The sequence below is a fragment of the Pelophylax lessonae genome (assembly GCF_965119305.1).
Source record: "Pelophylax lessonae genome assembly, chromosome: 3".
NCBI lineage: Eukaryota > Metazoa > Chordata > Amphibia > Anura > Ranidae > Pelophylax > Pelophylax lessonae.
Genome location: NC_138770.1, coordinates 426,858,899 through 426,878,100, shown reverse-complemented (window position 1 = coordinate 426,878,100; position 19,202 = coordinate 426,858,899). Strand labels below are relative to the sequence as shown.

Genomic DNA, 19,202 nt, shown 5'->3' with positions numbered 1-19,202 from the left:
GATCGCCGCCACTAAAAAAAAAACAATAAAGATGATTACATTTCCCGTAGTTAGTAGCTGCGATAAATTTTGCGCAAACCAATCAAAATACGCTTATTGCGATTTTTTTTTACCAAAAATATGTAGCAGAAAACAAATTGGCTCAAAATGTTAAAAGATTTTGATTTTTACTTTTTTTTGGGGGGGAATTTCATATAAAAAAAAATGTGAAAAATATTGTTATTTTTTCAAAATTGTCGCTCTTTTTTTGTTTATAGCGCAAAAAGTAAAAATCGCACAGGTGATCAATAACCACCAAAAGAAAGCTCTGTTTGTGGGGAAAAAAGAACGTCAATTTAATTTGGGTACAGCATCGCACGACCGCGCAATTGTCCGTTAAAATAACGCAGTGCCAAATCCCAAAATATGGCCTGGTCAGTAATGGGGTAAAATCTTCCGGTCTTAAAGCGATTATAGAACCCTCTACAAGGCAGGGGGAAGCAATCAAACCTGCAGTCATTGAAAGCCAGAACAGCCCAAAGCAATCACAAGGTGCTCAACTGATTACAGGAGAGTCAACCCCCCCCCCCCAAAAAAAAAAAATTACTTTAACTAGAAGCCTATCTAGGAGGGTGCTATATATGGGATATTCGGAGTTACTGGATTCTGTTCTTCACTGTTATCTACTGAACATGCTCCTACACTGCAGAAAGACTATGCTGAAATTTCTTACAGCTGACATTATTAGTGGTCTTTACAGAGAGGCCAGGATTTTAAGCATATGCCTGCTCAACAGGTTCTGTTAGTGTGTTACTTGTTTGGCTACACTGTGTTTGAACTGCTGTCTGAAACTGAATCTCAAACAGTTTTTTGGATTCTGATTCTGTCTGAAAACTGCCTTGACCATTTTGCTATCTAACCAAACTCCTGTTTTAATTCAGTACAACAGTTTATTTGCTTGCTAGTTGGCTGTCACCACGGAACCTTTCCATAAATTGCAACCTGGAGTGTAGTTCTCATCCACAGGTGACTCACTGGGTCCACAAATTATAACCTGGCAGTCTACCTGATTTTTGGGGTAAAACTGGTCCCCATGACTATTGTTTCAACACCGATAAGATGACACCAGCAACCGGGTTGCCCTATTCACTCTTCATAAAGATACTTGCATCTGTTAGACCCCATTCACATCAGTGCGGTGCAGTTTTCTGCATTGCCTTTTTATGCGTGTTTTACATGTGCTTTTTAAGTTTGCTGCCATTAAATTTTCAGTTTCATGAAAGCACATCAAAGTCCTGCTTGTTACGTCTTTGATCTGCTTTCATAAAACACATGTTCTCATAGGCAGTGTACCTAAATCCACGTGTAAGATGTGCCTAAAAACAATGGAAAAACTGCACTGCACTGATATGAACCCATTCTTACAGTATGTTCGAGCATAAACAAAGCAGCATGCTAACTGAAATGGCACATTCTATTTATGTTCTCATTTTTAGTGTGCAATTAAACCCCAAAAAAACCTTTAGAAAGGAGCATCATCCTCCAACCCACCTAGAGCAACATAAATGGTAAAACTGGCTTTGCCCATAGACTAGCATTCATCTGTTTGATGTCATTATTATTATTTTTTTTTTTTTTAAGCAATAAAAGAACGATGGAGGTGAATACTGCCTTCTGTGATATTTGCTCAACACAAAAGCCCACGGGAGGATTTTAATCTAGAAGCTGAATGGCTATGTAACTGCATTAAAATCTGCAAAACAAAGGTATTCTGTACATTTTGATAAACTGCATGGATATCAGTGTTAGGTTATCCATACAGTGCTCCTCTGCATTGCCTTGCCATACTGTTAATATTGACATAACTCAATACCCCTTAACATGTGCCCTGACTTTCTAATAGTTTTGTCAATAAATCAATTACATGTAAGGTATTCCAGTATGAGGGTTAAGGTTTCCGAGAAAAATGTTTCCATATATTGTCAGAATGGTCATTTTGTCAGTTGTACACAAGAGGGCAGCATTTGACAGTGAGAATTTACTTTACTTTAATAAATTCAAGCTCATATATATTATGACTCGTGTTTAGAAATGAACAGACTTTTCAAAATCCACTCTGACATCTACTTGTCCTTATCTGTAATGATATCCATTGGTTGCCAAATTGATTTGCATGAACAGTGTTCTGTGTGCCTTTAAAGTAAACCTCTCATCTTATCAAGCAGATTAATTTAACAACATGAATAAAATACAGGGACCTAGAGGTCCCACTCCCAATGTGTACCTTCAGGCAATTTCAGAAGTGCCTCAAGAGCTTTGAAACCCAGAGTGCTCTGTAAAAAAAAAGTGATGACTTTCCCGGAGAAGTCAAGCACCCTGCCTCCCCCATCACTGCATTCCGCGGCTTAGTATTAGACAGAGAAAGCATTGATCATAGCAATAGGGCAATATTGAAAAGCAGTAGGCCAGGACAGTTCTTGTTGATTCCAGGAGTAGGGATAAGCTGAAAATACCTGGGTTCAGTTTGCAAATTTTTCTCCAAACAGCTCAAAAGTTCTGAATGTTAATCCAAACCCAAGGGAGTTGGGGGAACTAGTACCAATGCAAAAAAAAAAAAAAAGAAAATACAAATACAGTTTTGCAGGGAGCAGTGATTTTAATAATGTTTAAAGTTAAACATTTCTAAAATATCACTTCCTACAGCAAGAAAGATGACAAAAACAAAAATTAATGGGGCGCCCACATAACTCATACCAGACCCCTTAACCTTAGTGAACGTCAGGTATGAATTTTAAGGGTGTACCCCACACAAAGAATTAGGGATCGACCAATTATCGGCAACACCGATATATCAAGGGCCAATCTGCACTTTCCCCGATATATCGGAATCCCCCCTGCGGTTACCGATATTGCCGATATTTCGGGAAAGTGCTGTACCGGAGTGATGCCTGCAGCTAGAGGCATCACCCCGGTACCGGCGTCCATAGCCGACGGTCAGCTGTCTTGTAATGACAACCGATGCGGCTGAGAAGCCGCTCGGCTGTCATTACAAGGAGCGGGAGGGGACGTCCCCCCCCTCCCCGCCGCCTTCTGCGGCTCGCCCGGGTCTCCAAGCCCACCGGGAGACCCGGGCATCCTACCTGCATGACTGCCGAAGAGAAGACCTGATCAAAGCCACATTCGGCTCTGATCTGGTCTCCATGTAAAAAACCCGGAAGTGATGTCATGACATCACTTCCAGGTATTCTGCCCCAAATAAAAAAAATTAAAGCATTCAAAACAGTCAAACTTGGCGTTTTGAATGCTTTAAGTGCAGAAGAGGGGTCTGGGGTCTTTTAGACCCCAAGATCCCTCCACAAGAGTACCTGTGAAAAATATATTTTTTTTAAATGTCCGAAAATATCGGCCAATATTGACCGAGACCGATATCCAATGACCAAAATATCAGTATCGGCATTAAAAAAAACTATATCAGTTGATCACTACAAAGAATAAAACAAAAAAAGAAAAAACACACCCCCCTTCCTCCAATAAAAAAAAATAGAAAATCCCAGATCCTTATTTGAGCATGAATCCTGGCTTGCCAGGAAAGGATGGGGGAATGAACAATGAACTGCCGACATGTCCGCTGTCAGATCCCAAGTGGACAGCTAAATTGTAAACAAAGGGGCAGAGATTGTGGCTGATGTTGTTTAGGTTTGTGTTGAGCTCCTCCTCAGATCTCACCATGTCATGTCCTAATCCCAGTTTTATTTTATATCCCTTTCTGGAGCAAATCGTTTGGCCAGTCCTACCAAAACAGGGATCAGTTGGAGGTTTGCCTGACCTTCCCTGATTCTCTGCTGTAACCTTGGCTGTAGAATGAAATATCCTATTAAAGTGTTGTTATTCATTTTGCAATTTACTTATCTGTATAATGTTAATGCAAGTGTCCATGTAGTATAATTCTTACCTTTCTCTAATGACATTAATAGTATTCACTCCCATTGATGCACAAATCTGTATCACAGCTTGTCCCACACCACTGTTTGCACCATTTTGAATGACTGTATCACCTTGGAATGAGAAACCAATTAGGTTGTTTTGAAGCATACATATATTCAGGGACAAAAATGACATTTATTGCAGTTTACCAGTCTTTAGGTGTGATGGCTGCATTCCTTTTTTCTTTAAGGCTCAACTAGAGGAAAATTAAAATATCCACCTTGCTCTGCAAAATTGTGCGCTTTTTTGACACACAGAGAAATGAGACTTAGCAGATACACTATATTGTCAAAAGTATTGGGACGCCTGCCTTTGCACGCACATGAATTTTAATGGCATCCCAGTCTTAATCCGTAGGGTTCAATATTGAGTTGGCTCACCCTTTGCAGCTATAATAACTTCAGCTAGTCTTGGAAGGCTGTCCACAAGGTTTAGGAGTGTGTCTATGGGAATATTTAACCATTCTTCCAGAAGAGCATTTGTGAGGTCAGGCACTGATGTTGGATAAGAAGGCCTGGCTCGCAGTCTCTAATTCATCCCAAACGTGTTCTATCAGGTTGAGGTCAGGACTCTGTGCAGGCCAGCCAAGTTCTTCCACTCCAAACTTGCTCATCCATGTCTTTATGGACCTTGCTTTGAGCACTGGTCATGTTGGAACAGGAACGGGCCATCCCCGAACTGTTCCCACAAAGTTTGGAGCATAAAATTGTCCAAAATGTCTTGGTATGCTGACGCCTTAAGAGTTCCCTTCACTGGAACTAAGGGGACAAGCCCAACCCCTGAAAAACAACCCCACACCATAATCCCCCCTCCACCAACTGATTTGGGCCAGTGGACAAAGCAAGGTCCATAAAGACATAAATGAGTGAGTTTGGGGTGGAGGAACTGGACTGCCCTGAACAGAGTCCTGACCTCAACCCTGACCTCACAAATGTGCTCCTGGAACAATGTTCAAACATTTCCATAGACACTCTCCTAAACCTTTTGGACAGCCTTCCCAGAAGAGTTGAAGCTGTTTTAGTTGCATGAAGCTGTTATAGTTGCAAAGGGTGGGTCAACTCAATATTGAACCCTACAGACTAAGACTGGGATGCCATTAAAGTTTGGCATCCCCATGCATCTGAAAATGAGTGTGTTTTAGTGCATGCCAAACCGCATGGTGCTGCAGCATGTTTTTTGAAAAGATTTAGGGACATATCTTTCGCATTTCCTACACATAGAGCAGCCCATTGAAAGAATACGTTTCCCAATGTGTGAAAAGCATGTGGAGACGCACCCATGCCCAGTTGTATCTGTAGGTGTGAACCAGGCCATAAACACAACACAAGTAGGGTTGAGGGAACACGGACTGTATTACTCGGGATCTTACCGGACTTTTGGGTTTTCGGTACCCGGACACGGACCCGAACATTTTACTGTATATTCGGGATACAGTCCGTTGTTCGGTTATTTTGGCGCGGTTTTAATGGCGCGGTTTCAACAGCTGCAGGGCAGCCAATCAACAAGCATTTAACTAGTGTGCCCTTAGAAGCCATCACAGCCATGCCTACTAATGGCATAGCTGTGATTGGCCAGTGCAGCATGTGACCCAGCCTCTATATAAGCTGGAGTCATGTAGCACCGCACGTCACTCTGCTCTAACTAGTGTAGGGAAAGGTTCCTGCTGCTGCTGATTTGAGGGAGAGATAGAAGATTATTGTAGGGACAGGCTGGAGAGATTGCTTTCAGGGAAAGAATAGGACACAGGACAGAAGAATCTTCTTTAATCAGATCTACATCGACTTTATTGTGTGGGGGTGCAGTGCACAATCTTTTTGCCCTGACCTGAGCCCAGTGAGGAGGAGGGAGGAAAAAAAAACAACTTTTATCAGTCTGTTAGGTGGACGGCGTGTGGCGTGCAGTGGACATTTAATGCAAGCTCAGTGCATATGTGTCTGCTTAATCTGGATTTAAAAAAAAAAAATGTTTTCCTTCATATTTTACTGTGACTTACAGCATTTATACACAGTGCTGTTCTAATCTGCTATTCAAAAATCACAAATTTAAAGGGAAAACATTTTTTTTCAGTTTTTCCTTTATATGGTACTGTGAGACAAAGCCTTTAGACACTGCTATGTTCTAATCTGCTCTTCAAAAATCAGATCAAGATGATTATTTTTTATTTTTATGTTTTTTATGTTATTTTAAGTTATTTCCCTATCCACATTTGTTTGCAGAGCACTTGCCATGCTCTTAACATTTGCAGCCCTCTAGCCCTTTCCATGTTTTTAGAGCCATTTTAGTGCTCAAAAGTTCGGGTCACCATTGACTTCAATAGGGGTTCTGGATCAGGGTCAAGTTCGGGTTAAGTCCGGGTCACGAACCCGGACTTTTTTTTCAAGTTCGGCCGCACCCGCCGAACCCGGACATCCAGGTGTTCGCTCAACTCTAAACACAAGTTAAAGCAGAATTAAACCCAGCAATTTAAATGCTTTCCAAAACAGTTACATTCAAGGCATGCCATGTCACGGTTGCTTGTGCCCTCAACTGAACTGTCAAGGCTGGTGTCATAACTAATCACATGTGCAGTGCCATGGAAACTGTGGATCAAATAGAGGTTAAGATAGCAGTTTCCTTAAAAGATGAGAGGGTTTAATTCCGCTTTAACTCGTCGTGCCCCAACCACCAAGTATTCTAATAGAAACCTGTATCATCAGGAAATAATGAATAACCTTAAGCAAAGGTACTTTTATTCCTTACAATAAAAGTACAAAAATATACCCTAGAACTGCTGCAGTGTCTTCAAATAATTTACTTTTGGGAAAAATGTAGACACAAAATGGTTATTTGCCAGCAACTACAGTAAACTAATAGCATGTGTGGGAGTTCAAACTAAAAGCTGGAGGATACATAAGCAGAACATAAAATTGTTTTTTTTTTTTGTTGGAACATTGGGAAAAATAAGTCACACCATGGTTATTCATTGGCCAACAGCCATAAAAAAAGAAAAGAGATGTATTAAAAGCAACAGCTTGCTGGGAAAATATTTGTGTGATGTAGACCTTTGAGTTAACCATCTAAACAAATAATATACATGATATAATATGATATCAAGAAATAATGACACTCACTAATGTGATTGCGCATAGCATTAACCAAATTCCCTACTTTTAAATTACTCTTGACGCATTTTTTGAATGCTCAGATGGGAAATTACCTAGGGTAGGAATACCAACCTAATAATTAAACAAACATTTGAGATCTCCAGAAGCCCCCCACCACCCAACATCATGTATCTCTTACCTGATTGGAACTACTCAGGGTGTTGTTTTAGAGGGGAGACATATTCTGGGGCCCTCAACTAAAAACACACATGCAGTGCTGAAGACCAAAAATACAGACTGATCCTAGCTTGGTGGTGGAGGAGGAGTATATATTTGCTGGCTGTCCAGATTAGGGATATTAGATTGTATGCCTGACTTGGGTCAGTTTGCTCCCCAACACTCATTCACAGTCACTGCTTGGCATAATGCTACCTAATTTAGGTGTGCAACATTGGCAGTATCAAATCTGGAAAAAAACCCTGTGTTACTGAGTGTGAGATCACTACTGGCAAGTAGTAAGGACTGACAGTTATCAAATATACTGTTTGTAACTGTGATAAAATAATAATACATAGCGTATGCAAATTCTATGTATGAAATTCAAATGTGCTACATATAAAATGTGCATTTTATACATCTACCCCTGAAGACTGAGACTAAACTCACGAAACGCGTCGGGTTACTACTGATGCTACAACACATGTACTATGTACTATTTGATCATTGAATGTACCTATGTAATGGATTTGTATACTTTGGCAAACTGTTTGACATTATGACATCTCTTCCCAGTTTCATTGCTGGCATATATTTAATAAACTTGTACTATGCTTTTATTACTGGTTGTGTGGCTCTTCATCTAAAGTCCCAATGGGCAAAACTCTGCAATTTTGTCTTATATATGTATTTCCTGTGATCGTCAGCTCTATCGAACGGCAATAAGGAGGTATTTTTCTAATTGGGGTATGGCCACTAGATAGAGTTGATGATTATATGAGTTAAAGCGTTTGTTACCCCAACACTTCATATTCCTGATATGTGCCTGCTGTACGATTCACTTGTATAAGAAAGTATCCTGTTCTCATTGTATTGCTTCTTTTGTGTGAAATCACTGGTGCTCCTGCGAGTCCACTTGCTTTCCTATTAAAAACTGACCACAATAAGCAGGAGAGAACCACGTGGTTAGTTCTCTAGCTATGCTAGGAACTCAGTGTGCTCTCCTCCAATGATCAGACTTGTCCGGAAACGCCCCCCATTGCACAGCCATTCACTGCACAGCTCAGAGTGCTGCTGCTTCTCCTCCACCAGCTCTTATGCAGCTGAGAACAGAGGGAATGTGATCACTTATAAAAAAGGGTAAAAAAAAGTTAATTAGAATGTTTCTTTACATCTATAGAAAACAATGTTTTGCCTTTCATTTCTATTTTAAACTGAATGGGTTTTTTTTTTCAAGTTGATTGTTTACAATCACTTTAAACAATTGGACGCATTATGGTCTTCATAAGATGTCCAATATGCTTATTTCCTATGATCATCAGCCTCATCTAGTGGCCATAATGCAGTATGTCCCTGATTAACGTATGGCTATTAGATTGAGCTGACAATCATGGGAAATAAACACATTGGGCACATTATAGGGATTATTCACAATCTTTTTTGTAAATAGACCCCTAAGTGTCCACCCAAAATTTTAAACTGGCACAAGCATGGATAAAACCTTCTTCATGATAACATTTGAAAATTCATATGTTATAATAGAACTAGGAACTGCATTGTTTAGCTCATTTACGTATTGATCCATTAATATCATATCGTAGTGTTTCCATTTATGTATCCCTATATACAGCGAGGGACAAAAGTATTTGATTCCCTTCTGATTTTGTACGTTTGCCCACTGACAATGAAATGATGAGTCTATAACTTTAATGGTAGGTTTATTTTAACAGTGAGAGACAGAATAACAACAAAAATATCCAGAAAAAACGCATTTCAAAAAAGTTATAAATTGATTTGCATTTTAATAATTGAAATAAGTATTTGATCTCCTATCAATCACCAAGATTTCTGGCTCCGAGGTGTCTTCTATACAGCTAACGAGCTGAGATTAGGAGCACTCTCTTAAAGGGAGTTCTCCTAATCTCAGCTTGTTACCTGTATAAAAGACACCTGTCCACAGAAGCAATTAATCAATCAGATTCCAATCTCTCCACCATGGCCAAGACCAAAGAGCTGTCCAAGGATATCAAGGACAAGATTGAAGACGTACACAAGGATGGAATGAGCTACAAGACCATCACCAAACATCTTGGTGAGAGGGTGACAACAGTTGGTTAAATTATTTGCAAATTAAAGAAACACAAAATAACTGTCAATCTCCCTCGGTCTGGGGCTCCATGCAAGATCTCACCTCGTGTAGTTTCAATGATCATAAGAATAGTAAGGAGTCAGCCCAGAACTACATGGGAGAATCTTGTCAATGATCTCAAGGCAGCTGGGACCAATAGCACCAAGAAAACAATTGGTAACACACTAAGCCGTGAAGGACTGAAATCCTGCAGCGGCCCGCAAGGTCCCCCTGCTCAAGAAAGCATATGAACAGGCCTGCCTAAAGTTTGCTAATGAACATCTGAATGATTCAGAGGAGAAATAGGTGAAAGTGTTGTGGGCAGATGAGACCAAAATCGAGCTCTTTGGCATCAACTCAACAGGCCGTGTTTGGAGGAAGTTCAGGAGGAATTCTGCCTATGACCCCAAGAACACCATCCCACTGTCAAACATGGAGATAGAAACACTATACTTTGGGGTGTTTTTCTGCTTGGGTGAGAACCTCCTTCCCTCAGCCAGGGCATTGAAAATGGGTTGTGAATGGGTATTTCAACATGACAATGACCCAAAATACACAGCCAAGGCAACAAAGGAGTGGCTCAAGTAGAAGCACATTAAGGTCCTGGAGGGGTCTAGCCAGTCTCCAGATCTTAATCCCATAGAAAATATGTGGAGGGAGCTTGGAGAGGATCTGCTAAGCGGAGTGGGACAAAATCCCTCCTGAGATGTGTGCAAACCTGGTGGCCAACTACAAGAAACGTCTGACCCCTGTAAATGCCAACAAGGATATTGCCAATAAGCACCAAGTCATGTTTTGCGAAGGGGTCAAACACTTATTTCGTTCATTAAAATGCAAATGGATTTAAAACTTTTTGAAATGCATTTTTCTGGATATTTTTGTTGCTATTCTGTTTCTGACTGTTAAAATAAACCTACCATTAAAATAATAGACTGCTCATTTATCTGTCAGTGGGCAAACATACAAAATCAGCAGGGGATCAAATACTTTTTTCCCTCACTGTAGCTCCCATGAAGGGCTAAATGACAAAAACTCTGGATTTTCAATTTGGAAATGTAGAGAAGGCACTAGATAAAATAAAATGACATGCAGGGCATCCTAAGAGAACCCTCAAAGGGCCCTTAGAATAAATTGATACGTTCTGCCAAAAGGTACACAGACAAAAGGTAAACAGATACAATCTGAACTGAATTTTTTAAATTTTTTAGAAATAGAAATGTTTTGTATTTTTTTTTTTTCGTTAACTTTTATTGTCTGAGTTTAGATCTATGTTGGTCCCAAGCATGTTTATAACCATTTACTGTTGACTGACACACTACCACTGCTGGATGTTTATTAAGTTGGCTTGGAAGAGCCAACTTACTGATATTGTATTTAAACTTATTATTATTCTTCTTCTTCTTCTTCTTATTTTTCTGGCCGGTAAATTTTTGGACACTATCTCCTCCTAGACCGTTCAAGCTACATACTCCAAACTCGGCACAGACCTTCATACTGTTCTGACTCGGTGTGCTATATCTTTTCAGACTGGTTTGAGTTACGGTTTTCCTAAAAATTAAAATTAAAAACCCCAAAAATGCCCATAGACTTTCATTGACAGGATGTTCAGATGACCCAAGCTCCAAATCCCATTAGACTCAATCAAGCTTTGATGCTAATCAATGTAAACTCATTCAAACTCATCTAATCTATCTATCTATCGATCGATCTTCAAACCTTTTCGATTGATCGATCGATCTTCAAACCTTTTCGATCGATCGATCGATCTTCAAACCTTTTTGATCGCAAGCCTTTTCGATCGATCGATCTTCAAACCTTTTTGATCGATCGATCTTCAAACCTTTTCGATCGATCGATCTTCAAACCTTTTCGATCGATCGATCCTCAAACCTTTTCTATCGATCGATCAATCTTCAAACCTTTTCGATCGATCGATCTTCAAACATTTTCGATCGATCGATCTTCAAACATTTTTGATCGATCGATCGATCTTCAAAAAATTTTGATCGATCGATCGATCTTCAAACATTTTTGATCGATCGATTGATCTTCAAACCTTTTCGATCGATTGGTCTTCAAACCTTTTCGATCGATCGATCGATCTTCAAACATTTTCGATCGATCGATCTTCAAACATTTTTGATCGATCGATCGATCTTCAAACATTTTTGATCGATCTTCAAACATTTTTGATCGATCTTCAAACATTTTTGATCGATCGATTGATCTTCAAACCTTTTCGATCGATCGATCTTCAAACTTTTTCGATCGATCGATCGATCTTCAAACCTTTTCGATCGATCGATCTTCAAACCTTTTCGATCGATCGATCGATCTTCAAACCTTTTCTATCAATCGATCGATCTTCAAACCTTTTCTATCAATCGATCGATCTTCAAACCTTTTCTATCGATCGATCGATCTTCAAACCTTTTCTATCGATCGATCTTCAAACCTTTTCTATCTATCGATCGATCTTCAAACCTTTTCTATCGATCGATCGATCTTCAAACCTTTTCTATCGATCGATGTTCAAACCTTTTCAATCGATCGATCGATCTTCAAACCTTTTCTATCTATCGATCGATCTTCAAACCTTTTCTATCTATCAATCGATCTTCAAACCTTTTCTTTCTATCGATCGATCTTCAAACCTTTTCTATCGATCAATCGATCTAAACTTTTCAAACTTTCTGGTCAAGCTTTCTCAAGCCAACTTAAAGTTTGTCTCGACGAACTTTTTTTTCTAGTTAATATATAATCTGTTAATTTCATCAAAGGAGGTTTTAACCTGTAGTGTTTTAGTGTTAAAAGACTGACACAGGCTGATGCCAGGATTGATACTGTTTTATAATAAACTAGTATATAAGTGAGTCCAACTGTATTCGTCAACACCGCATCCCCGATATGTTTCGTAATAAACATTTTGTGATTTTACACAATGTTTTTTTTTTTAGAATGTTAAAAAAAAAAAAAACTGATTGTGTTGCATTATGTGTATTGCTACTGTTTTTTTTTTTTTTTTTTCATTTAAAATGATTAATGTAACAGTTCATAGTTATGTTCTGCAAGTCTATAGCTACTCTACTGCCATGAACAGAATCTTTAGATGTGAGTCACAGATGCATAAAGCAGGGGTCTGATTTAGAAACTTGTAATTCTCCACCATATGTGCTGTATTAATTTTCCTTGTGCTGTAGACAGGTGAATACAAATGTGACAGCTGTGTGATAACGTCTCAGATGTGTGTGACAACCCCAGCTGTGCAGGCATAGGGACTTTTAGACGTATATTTATATATCTCACTGTCATGTACGTGTGTGTACTCAAGTACATATGGTAATGCGGGTTTCTAGAAACTTATGTGCATTAGAAATACAGACTGATCAGGAGCACTTTTTGAGTGAAATATTCTTCATAATTATGTGACTGTATAAACTTGATAGGTTTAGCTTACATGTATAAAAGAACAAACAGGGACACCCTTGACCTACTTGTTTATTTATGCTATACCTGACACATAATCCATGTCCATGGAAGCTACTGTGGTATTGAGATTTACAATTAAAGCTGAACTCTGTGCAAAAAAATGTTTATTTAAATATCTTCCTTAACCACTTCAATACAGGGAACTTTCACCCCCTTCCTGCCCAGGCCAGTTTTCAGCTTTAATGGCTGTCACATTTTGAATGACTATTGATTGGTCATGCAATACTTTACCTAAATTAAATGTTTATCATTTTTTTTTAGACAGAGCTTTCTTTTGGTGGTAAGGTAATTAATCACCATTGGGGTTTTTATTTTTTGTTAAGTAAACAAAACAAAAAAAAAAGATTCCCAATTTTGAAAAAAAACGTTTTTTTCTTAGTTTCGTTATACAATTTAGCAAATAAGTATTTTTTTTCTTCACTGATGTGTGCTGATGAGCCTGCACTAATCGACACTGATAAGGCTGCACCGATGTGCACTGATGAGCCTTCACTTATGTGCACTGATGGGTACTGATGAGGCAGCGCTGATGAGGTAGCCCTGATGGACAATAATGAGGTGGCACTGATAGGCACTGATGAGGCTGTACTGATGAGGGGCACTGATGGGCACTGATAGGTGGCACTGATGGGCACTGACGAGGTGGCACTGACAAGGCTGCACTGATGAGGCAGCACAGATGGGCACATATATGCGGCACTGATGGGCACTGATAAGCTGCACTGATGGTCATTGATAAGCTGCATTGATAGACACTAATAGGCTGTGCAGATCGGTACTGATGGGGCTGCAGTAATGTGCATTGATGAGCCTTCACTGATGGGCACTGATGAGGTGGCACTGATGGAGTGTCACTAATATGCACTGATAAGGCTGCACTGATGAGGTGGCACTGGTGGGCACCAATAGGTGGCACTGACAAGGAGGCACTGATGAGGCGGCACAGAGGGGCACTGATAGGCAATACTGATGGGCACAGATAGGCTGTACTTATGGGCAATGATAAACTGCATTGATGGATGCTGATAAGATTCATTGATGGGCACTGATGGGGCTGCACTGAAAATCAGAGCACTGATGATTAGGGCACTGATTATCATTGTAACAGTTGTACTTACAGACAGATGAACTCTCCTATCTGCACATACTGTCTCTGTGTGAGAAAAGTAGGGCTAATAACAGCCAATAAACGGCAAAGTCTGTTTACATCTGTAACAGCTGTGATTGGACACAGCTGATCACATGGTAAATGGCTGCTGTGATAAGCCCTTTACCCTGATCTGGGATCTGTTGTATCTAAAGCACACAGCGGTCAGAGAGCATGCCCGATGCGTGTCATAGGGGGTGAAAATTATGTAAAGCAATTGAAATCCTAAGTTCCCTGCCAGTGTCATTATTACAGTAACAGTGCATATTTTTAGCACTGATTACTGTAGTAATGTCACTGGCTCCTTCAAAAGTGTCAAAAATGTCAGATAGGGGTCCGATTTGTCTGCCACAATGTCACAGTCCTGATAAAAATTGCAGATCGCAGCTATTACTAGTAAAAAAAATAAATAAATAAAAATGACATAAATCTTTCCTCTAGTTGCAAACGCAATAACTTTTGTGCAAGCCAATCAAAACACGCCTATTGTGATTTTTTTTTTACCAAAAATATGTAGCAAAATACAAAATAGCCTAAAAGGATGACAAATTTTGATTTTTTTTTTTTTTTTTTTGGGGAATGTTACTGTGTATAGCAGAATATGAAAAATATTGCAGCGTTGCAAGAACACACAATTGTCAGTAGAAGTAACGTAGTGCCGAATCGCAAAAAATGGCCCGGTCATTAAGGGGGCAAATCCTCCCGGTCCAGAACTGGTTAAGTAGCTATTTTTTGAACTTTAAATATGTAAAAAAAATCCGCGCTTAGGATATAATAGAATCCCAATATAACTGGCTGCGGCCTACCTCTGGAACTATAATCCTAGGATATATAGTAAGAAATTAAAGAAAAGTGGGAGGTGTATGGCGCTGTCTGTAAATCACTTGTTAATAATTAAAGATTGTCTTCACCCAGCTACACCTAGGAATAGGATTTTCACTTATTTATATATTTTATATGTATTATTCATATTTATTTACCTCATAGTAGCACTTGCATTTGCTTTTCATTTTTACACTATTACACTAAGGCATAGTTTGTTCACTTGTGAATATTTAATTTATATATTCCCACTTCTTTAGGGATTCAGATGAGTATTGAAGACACCAGGTTTAAACTGGACTGTAATTAGAGCACTTTAACACATTATTTATATCACCCATCACCATTTATTTCCATTATTTCTTTTTAAATCACCATCACCAATTTCTTTCTCTCAAGGGAATTTTTTTCCTATTATTTATTTCTATATCACTATCACTATTAATAGTTATTCTCCAAGGAGTTATATATCTTATATATTCATTGCACTTTTGCACCTTATTAAGTCTTCTGTCAATTATTAACAAGTGATTTACAGGCAGCGCCATACACCTCCCACTTTTCTTTCATTTTTTGAACTTTATTTAAATTGTAAAATAATTACAAACCTGTCCATACAATGGTTTTGCATCTTATTAGACATTGCATAGACAGTTTCCAAACGGTGGAATAATGATGCATAGCATGAAATTGTTGACATCTTGGCTGTACTAATATAACAGTCCTGCTAAGTACACAGGAGGGGGTGCTGTGGTGCTACTAATTACTTAAAGTGGAACTAAACCCTCCTATCCTTTACAGCCAATGTAGGTGCCATCCTGCCCTTTGTTTGTAAGTGGCATGGGGCTGCATGTGTGGTTGATTAGGACACCAGCCATTTGATGGCTTAACAGTTGAGCTGAGAGACAGTTATCATTTACGGCATGCCTTTAATGTAACTGTTTAAGATTTAGCCTTCTGTTTGTTTTCCTGCCCTGATTTTAGTGATGAAGGATTGATTTGAACATTTTGGCAATGATTCATACCTGTAATAATGTAATAAGGTATAATATAATTAATTAACTGTATAAGTCTTTGTAAGCATTTTACAGTAGTGAAAATATTGTGGATACATTTAAATGATAAATCAATGACTGTTTAGGTGCAAAGATTACGTTACCAGGTCTCAGAGTCCCAAAGTCCATCAACATCCTATATGCAGTGCATGGGTTTACACTGAGTGTGGCTGCGCTTATCACAGAGATATCTTTGGCAATTGGAATCACTTCATTTGCTTTGCAAACTGCTTCAGTCCTCCATGTACCTAAAATGTGAAAAAATACTTGGGTAAGATGTAATCTTATGGTTTCTTTATATAGAATTTTAGGCTTATTAATCATTGATAAAGGCATTCACATTACCTTTCTACTGATTGCCATATTACTGATTTGTAGCTGTCTATATTTTTTGCAAAAAGTCCAGATTGTTAGAATTCTAAGAGTCCTCAAGGGCACTCACTGTGAATCCAAGAACAAAACATTGAAATCTCAGCTTAGACTTTTAGTTAAATTGATTTTCATTTTTAGGGCTTTTTCTATCTATTTCACTAGGTGATCTTGCCAGTAGCATACTTCCTATTCTAAGGGGACAAAGCTCACTCACTGTACTTAATATAGAGAGTAGCGTTGTCACTGTAGGATAGGAATTGTTTTAAGACTACAGACACCACTTCTCACTCCCATAACATGGGGGAGATGTTCTGAATTTTAACAGAGGTAAACTGGGTATTAGTAATAACACTATTTAGGATTTTAGCTCCTATAATGTTTTATTACATTATAGGAGTTGATTGAATTTCAAGCAGATCAAAAGGTATTTTTCTGTATTTGCATAATTAATTAATCAGACAAAATATTAAGCAAATATAAGAGCAATGTACGTTTTATTTAGCCCAGATATACAGTATCTCATACAAATGAGTACACCCCCCACATTTTTAAAATATTTTATTATATCTTTTCATGTGACAACACTGAAGAAATTACACTTTGCTGCAGTGTAAAGTAGTGAGTGTACAGCTTGTATAACAGTGTAAATTTGCTGTCCCCTCAAAATAATTCAACACAAAACCATTAATGTCTAAACTTCTGGCAACAAAAGTGAGTACACCCCTAAGTGAAAATGTCCAATTTGGGCCCAATTATCCATTTTCCCTCTCCGGTGTCATGTGGCTCGTTAGTGTTACAAGGTCTCATGCGTAAATGGGGAGCAGGTGTGGTAAATTTGGTTTTATCGCTCTCACTCTCTCATATTGCTCACTGGAAGTTAAACATGGCGCCTCATAGCAAAGAACTCTCTGAGGATCTAAAAAAAAGAATGGTTGCTCTACATAAAGATGGCCTAGGCTATAAGAAGATTGCCAAGGCCCGGAAACTGAGCTGCAACACAGTGGCCAAGACCATATAGCAGTTTAACAGGACAGGTTTCACACAGAACAGGCCTCACCATGTTAGACCAAAGAAGTTGAGTGAACATGCTCAGCATCATATCCAGAGGTTGTCTTTGGGAAATAGACATATGAGTGCTGCCAGCATTGCTGCAGAGATTGAAGGGCTGGGGGGTCAGCCTGTCAGTGCTCAGACCATACACCGCACACTGCATCAAATTGGTCTGCATGGCTGTTGTCTCAGAAGGAAGCCTCTTCTGAAGATGATGCACAAGGAAGCCCGCAAACAGTTTTCTGAAGACAAGCAGACTAAGGATATGGATTACTGGAACCACGTCTTGTGGTCAGATGAGACCAAGATAAACTTATTTGGTGTCAAGCGTGTGTGGCGGCAACCAGATGAGGAGTACAAAGACAAGTGTGTCTTGCCTACAGTCAATCATGGTGGTGGGAGTGTCATGGTCTGGGGCTGCATGAGTGCTGCCGGCACTGGGGAGCTACAGTTCATTAAGGGAATTATGAATGCCAACATGTACTGTAACATACTGAAGCAGAGCATGATCCCCTCCCTTCAGAGACTGAGCAGCAGGGCAGTATTCCAACATGATAACGACCCCAAACACAACTCCAAGATGACCACTGTATTGCTAAGGAAGCTGAGGTAAAGGTGGTGGACTGGCCAAGCAAGGTGGTGGACTGGCCAAGCAAGACCTAAACCCTATTAACCCCCTTAGCGGTATCCCCGAGCGTGACTCGGGGTGGATTTTTCATGCTACTATCGGTATCCCCGAGTCACGCTCGGGGTAGATGTGCAGAGCCTGCAGCAGGGTTCCTTACCTTCTCCTGGCGATCCAGCGATGATCTCCCATTGCTGTGATCGCCGCCGAGATCCCCGCCGCTTGTCCATCGGTCTGATGACTTCCTGGTTCCGTTCCCTGCAGCAGCAATGCTGCATGGGAGCGGAACTGGGAGGAAAATTCAAAAGTTGCACCAACACAAACACATAAAAAGGAGGTGATACAGTGTAATCTGAGAGGATTACACTGTATAACCTTAGTAAAAGACACAGTGCCCTTTCAATGCCCCTTGCCATTGTCATTTGTGACAAATAAAATCGTTTGAAAATGGCATAAAAAAAGCGCTGTCCTACATATGCGCTTTTGGATCAGCTGAGCGACTGCGACAGCGACACAGAGCTGCTCGCAGAACAGAACGACAGTGAGTTGTGGGTAGATTTGTCATCTGACTCTGACACCGACACTGATCCAGAAAGTGACAACGCCGATGATCCCGCACCTGACCTAAGCGATGTGCGCACTTGGTGCCCTCTAAACAGCGATGCGGAAGAGGCAGCGCCCTCGAGATTCCGATTCACTGGATCTCCTGGGATGAAGGTTGAAGTGGAGAGTAACAACCCTCTGGCGTACCTGAAATTATTTCTTACTGAGGAGGTAATTCGAAAAATCGTCACAGAAACCAACCGCTACCATGAGCAGCAATCCGCTACGCTGCGTGCCAGATTTTCCAGATCCAGAAAATGGGAACCGGTCAGTAAAGAGGACATCTGGCAGTTTCTGGGACTCATCATCCTTCAGGGGGTGGTGGGGAAACCGCTCCAGAAATGGTATTGGACCACCAATAAGATGCTGGCCACTCCGTTTTTTGGCACAGTGATGTCCGAATATCGTTTTTCACTGATCATGAAAAATTTACACTTCGCCAACAACGAAGAGTTTGATGAGGCCACGCATCCTGCGCCCAAACTCAAAAAAATCTGGGAGGTGTGCCAAATTATTGTCACCAACTTCCAGCGGACCTATGTGCCAGAAAGGGATGTCAGTGTTGACGAAAGTCTGATGGCCTACAAGGGACGCCTGAGCTGGATACGATTTATTGCATCCAAAAGAGCGCGGTTTGGCATTAAATTTT

The 19,202-nt window shown here is 39.9% G+C and overlaps 1 protein-coding gene across 2 annotated transcripts in view; it reads right to left on the bottom strand.

Annotated features, from left to right (window-relative positions):
* Positions 1 to 19,202, bottom strand: part of LOC309551509 (enoyl-[acyl-carrier-protein] reductase, mitochondrial-like) — a 152,669-nt gene that overhangs the window by 26,995 nt on the left and 106,472 nt on the right. The window contains exons 4-5 of one of the 2 annotated variants that reach the window (XM_082252121.1): positions 16,008 to 16,151; positions 3,932 to 4,034 (exon numbers count right to left, since the gene is read on the bottom strand). In XM_082252121.1, coding sequence (XP_082108247.1) covers positions 3,932 to 4,034; positions 16,008 to 16,151 — 247 coding nt within the window. The remainder of the gene's footprint in view (positions 1 to 3,931; positions 4,035 to 16,007; positions 16,152 to 19,202) is intronic. The other variant, XM_082252122.1, reaches the window with a different exon arrangement.